The sequence below is a fragment of the Octopus bimaculoides genome, chromosome 13, assembly GCF_046866305.1.
Source record: "Octopus bimaculoides isolate indiv1 chromosome 13, ASM4686630v1, whole genome shotgun sequence".
NCBI lineage: Eukaryota > Metazoa > Mollusca > Cephalopoda > Octopoda > Octopodidae > Octopus > Octopus bimaculoides.
The window spans coordinates 46,913,943-46,924,542 of record NC_142940.1 but is presented as its reverse complement, the minus strand read 5'-3'; the positions used below and the strand labels follow the sequence as shown (position 1 = coordinate 46,924,542).

Sequence of the window (10,600 nt, the reverse complement as noted above, 5' to 3'; positions counted from 1 at the left end):
GTAAGTTTGTCACCCCTAAACCTTACATTTCATTGGGAGAAGTTTTATAAGCATTTAAGTGCTTTTGCTGTCTTCCGTTAAAAATTATTTCCATTGGTCGCTAGCTTGGGACTATGTTTCTTCTGTATGGCGAAGAGCAATCTTCCGAAACGTTAAATTCTTTACTCATAACGACAATAGCACTCATCAATCCCTGCTATGAACTCATCAATCATTTCGTTGTTACTCTGATACCAAATTTCACCGGATTTAAAATATCTTAGAATGTCTCATCTTAAAAATGTCATCTTACATGTTGTCTTTAAAACAATAATATAAGTTTGGGGATTGATTATCAGCCTATTTAGAATCTGAAACGATCATTTGCAACACTAGTAGTTGTGTGTGTGTGTGTTTATTTCAATAACGTTTGGTCTACCTGTTCTTTGTATATAGAGACCCAATATGACTGTAGAGCAAATACAAAAGTTAGATTAAAATGGTTACCTTGCTTCGTATCACGCCACTGTGAGCTCGGGTAAATATTTGGTGAACCCGATAGGTTTTGGAAAACATTGCCCCGAATGCCAATGAGAATCCTGCAGCGAACAAGAATGCGCGAGTCTGAAAGGAAAGAAAACGAAAAATTAGTATTCTTCAACAGAGGTTGAAAAAATAGAGGAGTTTGTATATTGAACAATTTACGTTTCTGCGTCCTTATACTTCATCAGCTATGGACAGAGAACTCGCCGTTCATAGCCCACTAAGAAAAGGCCGAGTCTGTCCACATCTCTGTGTACACAGATGTTTTACATAAATTGTACACACACATATTTTAATCACCGTTGCTTCTGATACTTCTCGTTAATTGATCAAGCTAGAATAAATTAACGAGAGGCACCCGGAGTTTTGCGCATATCAACAAATGTAATATTTTTTTTTGAAACATGAAAACAGTTGTTTCTTAGTAGCCATTAAGTCATAACTAATAAAGCCTGTAAACCCCCACACAAGATGTTCGTCTATATTACACATATTTTTCTGTATCTGATAGCAGTTGGCTATACCCCGAAATATGTTTTCATAACACCAAGTGTAAAAGCTATAATATTTGAACACACACACACACACACACACACACACACACACACACACACACACACACACACACACACACACACACACATATATATATATATATATAGTTGAAATTTAAAGAAGAGCAAAAGGCGAAGGCAGGTGTATAAACAACAAGCAAGTCTATTACTTTGACATTGGCGAAGGTGAGAAAGTAATTTACATTTCGAGCCTACGCTCTTCAACAGAAAGTAACACGAGGAAAGAGGAAATAGAGAACAAAAACTTAGTAGAGTTAGCGGTCAATATATATACATATATATATATATATATATATATATATATATATATATATATATATATATAATCAATCTAAACAAGAACAAGCAAGAAAAAACAACAACGCGAGCACGTGGAACAAGTACGCATGTATGTATGTATGTATGTATGTATGTATGTATGTATGTATGTATGTATGTATGTATGTATATATATATATATATATATATATATATATATATATATATATATATATATATATATATATATATATATATATATATATATATATATATATACATATACATACATACATATACGTACATATAGGTGTGTGTGTATATATATAGATCTCGTCACTATTATTTTTCCGTACCAATTCCTATCCAGAATATAAAACTGTCAATTCCTCTCATTGTACTGTCTGTCTTTTGCTCTTTAACCCTTCGACAAGTTAGATGTCCTTCTGTGGCTACTTTCTTTGATATCCCCTATTTTTCGCTACACGGAGATTTTATTTATTTACATATTTATTTTTTCTCTCTCTCTCTCTCTCTCTCTCTCTCTCTCTCTCTCGCATGTTTGTTGTTTTATTATTACTTACTCTGCTAGAAAGTAACGAATTACTTCCAGTCTGTCTCATATTCATCTTTTACATTGAAAGCCTCTATACATTTTCCTTCGTCTTACTTTGAACCAAGCGCAATTTTGTTGTTTTTTCGATGTGTGCATTTTCTTTCAACATTTCCCTGTACGTTTATGCTCACGTCCATCTGTGCAGGCGCTTTTCCAAGACGTGTCTAAATGTATATACAGCTGTTCCTACTTTTTTGTCCATGCACATACAAGGGGTGGCTGAAAATTTCCTGGTTTTAAGGGTATCGCGAAAGGCCTGGCTGGAGGCCCAACCTTCCAACGTCTATTACACGGCTTAAAAAACAAAATGAAAGTTTGCTGTAATATGTGAATCTGAGAGGGAAATATGGTGATTAAAATCATAATTACCTGATCTGCGTGGATTTTATTTTACCCAATGCCAGGAACTTTTCAGCGCCCCCTCGTATTGTACCAACGAATTCTTTCCAATCGTCGTAACAAACAGACTTAGCTATAACACAGAGCCAGGTAGATATTTTATATCGCACATTGGAGTAACGAAAGAAACATGGTTAATGCTGTGTAACTTAACGTTGAATCTTGCAGCCACGAAAATATTGAATACGCAAATTCTTTGTCTCAGTTTATTTTTCCTTTAATATTAGTGGATTTGAAGCAGTGCATCTGCGAAAATTCAATAATGGTACACAAATGTCGACAAAGACTGGGAAAGTGTTGCAATGTACATATAGCATTTCTCCTCATGTTTGTGTCCATACACATAACGTACAGAAAAATTGCTTTAAATCGTACTTACACAGAATGCTGTCACTCTCCTTTTTCCTCCGCTATCTATCTATCTATCTATCTATCTATCTATCTATCTATCTATCTATCTATCTATCTATCTATCTATCTATCTATCTATCTAGCTGTCAGTACACACACACACACTCATACATATATCATAAATATTATTAAATACATGTATTAATGTATTTGCTTTTTGTATTTCCCGGTGGCTTCAATGGCGTAGGGGAGTATATAAGTCTAATGTCACCTTAGAGCCATGGACAGGCGAGATAACTCACCCTTTATCTTATCTGAGAGTGATGGATATCGATGTTTCACCATTTTTGTGACTTTTCAACATCACATACCCGCCTGGGTTGAAGGCGACGCACCTAAACGTACCAGCGACTTATATGCCCATGGCTTGTAAAATCATGAGCTGGTATGCCCGTAAATTGCATACCTAAGAGAAAATTTACGCACGAATTAAAATCAGCTCTAATATAATAAATATTATTAAATACGTATTCTAATGTATATGCCTATTATTTTTATAGACTTCGTCGCAAGTCCTGATCCTCATTTACAATACACAAGCTTTTCCTTTCCCTCTTTAGTTTTGCCCTCTCTTGTTATCATCATGGTGGTCATCGTCGTCGTTGTTGGTTCTGTTTCATCTCGGCGACTAGACATCAACAATTATTCCTATTGGCATATTGGTTACTTTTAACTCTGCTTCCCTCTCTATTACAAATAATATTTCAGATTTGCTCCTACACTTCGTAGCATTTCATGCTCACCTTTCAAGCAAATAGACCCTATTATTTCATTATAACATTACTTTTAATAATTGTATTTGTTTTCTTAATTTCATATTTTGTATTAGTGTAACTTAGCGGTTCGGCAAAATAGACCGATAGAATAAGTACTGGGCTTCCAAAGAATAAGACCTGGGATCGATTTGCTCGAATAAAGGCGGTGCTCCAGCATGGCCGCAGTCAAATGACTGAATCAAGTAAAAGAGTAAAAGAGTAAAAGTGTATATTTTTATTTCCTTAAATTATTTCGCTCTTAATTTTTCACAAATAACCTCAACTACTATTCACGCACCACCACCACCACCACTACTACTACTACTACTACTACTACTGCTGCTGCTGCTGCTGCTGCTGCTGCTTCTGCTGCTGCTACTACTGCTACTGCTGCTACTACTGCTACTGCTGCTTTTTCTTATTTCTCAATTCAAAAAAATATTTATTCTATTTCCATCCGCCATAAATATCACCGCTTCCACTACTACGCAACATCCACCCATTTCCCAATTACACAATTTATAACCAGTACCAAGCCCCCGAAGACGAAGTTCGCAGTTATCGCTATTTTTTCTAAAATCTTTTTTCCAACATATATATTTCTTTAACCGTTTAACCTTTAACCTATTCACTCTTACCCTGCCACCCTCCATGCTGTCCGATTTCCACACTGTCCATCTTCGAGTGTTTCATCAATGATAATTTTTCCTTTCTCCCTTATAAACTTTTCCCATTATAATCTCTTAACATCTATTTTTTCATTATAGTTATCTTCTATATTTCATTATCAATACGCTTATCAATAGTTACGTATCATTTTTAAACGTCATTATGATCGTCAATATTATATCTACAACAATCACTTTATATCTAATTTAATCCTATATTCACTATTCTCTTTATTATTATTATTATTATTATTATTATTATTATTATTATTATTATTCACGCTCACCGGTATCTACACTTTAACACTTTAACTCTACATAACCCATTACTAACAAGCAAATATATATATATATATATATAAATATATATATATATATTGTATGAATATGTATATATATATATATATATATATATATATATATATATATATATATATATATATATATATATATATATGTATGTACACACACACACACACACACACACGCACACACAAACATATCTATCTATCTATCTATCTCTCTATATATATAGATATATAATGACTATATGTTTGTATGCAAACCAATGTCGTAGGCACACATACACTGCAAAACTGAACTTTTTCTTTACAGAATGAAAATATTGCGAATAGACGTAGTAGAGTTTCGAAACATCAGAGGTATTTGCATGTCTTGGATGTTTCCGGTAGCCGATATCTTTATATACACAACATATACGATAGCTTCAGAGACCTTGGGCTGCTAATTTTCATACTTAACAGTTTATCAAATACCAGCGAACGTTGTAGAACGCGTAATTGGCATTTTTTAAAATCCTTGATATGGTTTATGAGCGTGTCTCCAAGCGGATTGTTGTTATTACATAATTCGTTTGACACGTTTCCTCGGTGCTATGGGCAAAAAATACAGTATCATATTTGCCATTCCATACACAGTCATGCATACTGTATGTACGCAAGTTGGTGAAGTAGAGGAGTGATAGATAGAGTATGAAATAATTGGAAAATATATCAAGAGTGTCGGCATAGAAGGGAAAATTCGAAGACATTAATAGATAAACTTACGTTCGCACACATCCAGATGAATGGACACACAGCTACACATACATAGTTATATATACTGGGGAAAACGGAAAGAAAATATAAGGGTTTTGAGTCAGTCTATGATTAATCATTACAACAATCACACTGCTAGCAACCACAAACCACTTACTTACAGCAAAGTATAAAAACAAAAAAGGTTTATTTGCCTATCTGTCCAATTTTATGGTATTTAGGATAAGCGCCATCCAGTGTTGCAGATATAGTTTCCAGCTATTATGTTTGAGAACAAGATTGTAAATGGGACACATTTACAGGTTGCCTGCATTCGTGCACACACAAATACGCACGCACGCACGCACGCACTCACACACACACACACACACACACACACACACACACACAAATTGACACACAAACACATATATCTAAAGACCCAGTCGTAGTTTTATATACACGCACAGACATACACAGGTGTGAATAAAATCATGCAATCATACACATGCATACACAGGCAATTCTATCGTGTAACAATCTCGTTGCCTTCAAGCGTAACCGCATATCTAATACACGCATGGTCAGTGCCTGTAAGACCGTCATGCATGTATTCGTCTGTTAGCATCGCAAATACGCCAGAAAACTGTACAGATTAGTTACAAAATATTATAGAGCACTGCAGGTATCCGAGGTGCCGTAGCCACTTTCATATAACACCCACACTGTACCTACACGGGAAATTTTAATATCATTAGGGTCCCATATCATTACCATACACACATATAAGTCACTGTGTGTGTATGTGTGTATGTATGTATGTATGTTCGTTCCGTTGTCTGTAGTTTATTGTTCTAACGTCCTGTACCCTGATATGCATGTATATACACATGTAGATGTAAGTATGTACATATATGTGTGTATACATGTATATATATTCTTTGTATTATATATATATATATATATATATATATATATATATATATATCGTTTCTAGAAGACATAAATCCGGAGAAGCACATTCCAAGATATATATATATATATATATATATATATGCACATGTATAGGCATATGTATACATATACATATATATATATATATATATATATATATATATATATATATATATATATATATATATATATATATACACAAGTATATGCATATATACATACTCACACAACATATATATATGTATGTATATATACATATGTATATCAATCTACTAATCTCTTTACCTGTATACATAGACCCACACCCATACACTCCCATACATATATATGTCTATATATGTATATGTATCTATGTATAAACGTACACACAAAAAATACACGCTTGCATTCTTTTATTGTTTTATTGTTTTATTCTTTTATTTGTTTCAGTCATTTTGCTTACAGCCGTGCTGGAGCACCGGCTTTAGTCGAACAAATCGACCCCAGGACTTATTGTTTACTTATTCCATCTGTCACTTTTGCCGAACCTCTAAGTTACGGGGACGTAAACACGCCAGCATCGGTTGTCAAACACAGACACGCACAAATATATACATACATATATGTATGTATATATCGCGGCAGGAGGTGCAATTGAGGGTTGCTAAATCAGACCCCATTCTTCACCAAGTGCCACATATTGTAAGAGGATCCCTGTAATAACAGTGTATATATATATATATATATATATATATATATATATACACTGTTATTACAGGGATCCTCTTACAATATGTGGCACTTGGTGAAGAATGGAGTTTGATTTAGCAACCCTCATTTGCACCTCCTGCCGCGAGGTAGGTTCATCTGGGACTCTCGATAGGAAGAGGTCCAGCTTTGATTTAAAAACTCCTACATCTACTTTGTGCAGATTCCTCAGGCTCTTTGGGAGAATATTAAAAAGCTGTGGGCCCCTGAATCCCAAGCTGTTGCAGCAACTGGTCCTGAAGCGCGATGGCATTGCTGGGATCTTTGGCACTATGCAGTGTCGTCCCGTTCTGGCATTGGTGTAGCTTTCAATGCCAAAATTTGGCACAATTCCTTCCAGGATCTTCCAGATGTATATTACTGCATACCTCTCCCGCCTTCTCTCCAGGGAGTAGAGTCTTAGCTGTTTCAGCATTTCCCAGTAGCTGAGCAGTTGCAAAGAGACAATCTTCTTTGTGAATCTCCTCTGGATTGCTTCAAGGTCTGCTGTTAATTTCAGACTGGTGGGTGTCCACAGCTGTGAGCAGTAATCCAGGCGGCTGAGCACGAATGTCCTCCAGAGGACCATCATGGTTTCCTTATCTCTGGTTCTGAATGTTCTCAGGATCCATCCAGCCAATCGTCTGCACTTTGTTGCCATCCTGGTAATGTGCACTTGGAAAGAGGTATCATCACTCATGTCGATACCCAGGTTTCTCACTGATTTAGGCTCTGGGATTGAAATTCCCTGCGGACCAGTGTACTCTGTAAGTTTCATATTCAGTTTTGGACGTTGGTAGCGCAGGGCTTGGAATCTTTCAGCATTAAACTGCATATTATTGTCCTCAGCCCATCTGTAAACTGAGTTCAATTCCTGCTGCAGGTGTGCAACATCACTGGAGTTCCGTATTTTCTACGAGACTTTTGTATCGTCTGCGTAGCTTGCAAGAGTGGCTATCCGGGCACTTGACGGCATATCTGAGAGAGCGACTATAAAAAGCAATGGTCCCAAGACAGTGCCCTGTGGAACACCGCTCATTATTTGTGTTTTCATAGAGGTGGCTCCATTAGCCACTACTGCCTGACTTCTATCTTTCAGAAAGTCATGTAGATATATTTATATTATATATATATATATTATATATTATATATATGTATTATACATATATGTATTTTATATATATATATATATATATATATATATATATATATATATATATATATATATATATATATATATATATATATATATATATATATATACATATATAAAGAAGCGATGGGCTTCTTTCAATTTCCGTCTACCAAATTCACTCACAAGGCTTTAATCGGCCCGAGGCTATAGTAGAAGACACTTGCCAAAGGTGCCACACAGTGGGACTGGACTCAGAACCATGTGGTTCGTAAGCAAGCTAATTACTACACATCCACTCCTGCGCCTATACACATATATATATATATTTACATATAAACAAATATAGTTATGCATATGCAATGACACATACACACACACATAACCAGACATACTAATTACACATACACGTGCATACAGAAGCACACAAACACAACCATTGATAAACATACATACACACATTTCACTAACGGTTGTCGAGTGCATGGCTTTATACAGCTCAGTGTGAAATGGAGAATATTTATCAAACAAAGTATTATTGATTAAACTCTTATCAGCTCACTATCTTGAAAGAATCGATTTCTTTTTTTATTAATCGAACTATTACCGAAGAAATGAAATTTCTCAAAGAATAAATACCCAATAATTATTAAGGAATAGAGATAAAAGAGATATACTTGCAAATCGCAGTTAAATTTTTGCTCTATCCAATTATAGCTTTTTATACATTCTTTTGAATATATATTTGTATGTGCGTCTGTGTGAGTTCGTGTGCATGTGTGTGTGTGAGTGTATATATATATATATATATATATATATATATATATATATATATATATATATATATATATATAAGAGTCGTCTCACGGTATCAAATCATTTTATAACATATTTTTATGAAGGATACTTTACAATTGTGAATTTAAAAAAAAATTGCAGGTAACCAGAAAAGATCAGGAATGTGAAAGTTCATGATTTAGGTTTGTTAGTGACGTATTCTGTAGGATGAGTAATCATGATGTGTGACACATAATTCAATATTTGTTTCTATCTATCTATCTATCTATCTATCTATCTATCTATCTATCTATCTATCTATCTATCTATCTATCTACCTATCGATTCTGGTCACTTCAGTAATGCAACAACACACGTGCTTTTCTTGGACTTCCTTTTCCTTCTCTCCTGACTTTTTTAAAAACTTTCTTTGAGCGTCAACCTAATGCATTGACTGTGTACATTCTTTTGAATTTTGTTTTCCTGTTTCTGTATCCATAATTGTTTACATTTTTGATTTGCCTCTCTCTGTCTCAGTCTGTCTGTCTGTCTGTCTCTGACTGTCAGTCTGCCTCTCTCTCTGTATATATAATGTTGATAAAGGCTGCGTGGGGTTCAATTATTAAATAAAAGAAAAATACACATTAAGATCAGGACACCACTAACGCAAGCACACAACGAGAGACGTATCTCTCGTTGTGTGATGTACCATTATTAGTTTGGTACTAATCTTCAGTGGGATAGATTGGAACGACGTGAAATTGCAGAGATGGGTGTAGGTTGTTCAGGAGGATATGGAACTCTTTCGTCCAGAGTATTTAGAGATTCTGTCCACATTATGAAACAACTATTTTTCGACAAATACGCAATTGAGGACATATGTGCAAAATAAGAATTAGTACCAAATACCAAAGAGTGATAAAAGAAGTTGACATCGTTGGAATTTGTGCTGTGTGTAAAAATGCCGTAAGAATTACAGCGAGGCATTTTGTAAGACGGCCTAACGATTAACGATTCTGCCAAATGGCTGCCTTGTAAAAACAACCAGAACTGTAGCCTTATCGTTGAGTCAGGAGAAAAACTTATATTCCCACGTGCTTTATAATAGGATGCATACTTATTAATTCATGTTGCATTATCCAACAGTTTTTTGATGATTTGAAATATTACAAATCAGCCTTAATATGAAAACTACACATAATAATTGTGAGACAGCTTTTGGCTTTTTGAGAGAATAAGAGGAATCATTTTGAAGAATTTCTAATCTTCTTAGACTTTCATCTTCAAAACAGTATTGTGTTACGTGCTATGTTGAACAACAGAATATATGTATAGATTTTAGATACGGCTGCACGCAACAGACAGATTATGAACACCTAGTTGCCAAGAATGTGTTGCATTATGCAAGTTGTCTATTCAACTTACTTGCGTGCTTAGTAACACTAGTTTTATAAACATTGGCTAAAATCTATAGACCTGTTCTCTAGATATATACAGTTTGGCATGGAAATAGAACTCCAATAATGTACTGGTAATTCATTATTTGAACAAGTTGCCAGATTCATTATAATATGCTAATAGAATTATTTAATCTAGCAGTAATAGAACGCTTATAAAAGTTTTCTCTGTGGACAGTTACAGAATAATTATGTAGCGGACGATATCCCATCAGTGGATCGAAACTAGTCCGGCTGATTGCATTTCTTTCTTGCCCACAGATATACTGCGAATATATTGCCACTATTACATACAGTTCTCTGTAAATATATA

The 10,600-nt window shown here is 34.7% G+C and overlaps 1 protein-coding gene across 1 annotated transcript in view; it reads right to left on the bottom strand.

Moving 5' to 3' along the window:
* LOC106869702 (uncharacterized) overlaps nucleotides 1-10,600 on the bottom strand; it is an 878,940-nt gene that overhangs the window by 31,381 nt on the left and 836,959 nt on the right. Inside the window, exon 12 of the mRNA XM_052972461.2 lies at nucleotides 487-603. Within this exon, the coding sequence (XP_052828421.1) occupies nucleotides 487-603 (117 nt within the window). The remainder of the gene's footprint in view (nucleotides 1-486; nucleotides 604-10,600) is intronic.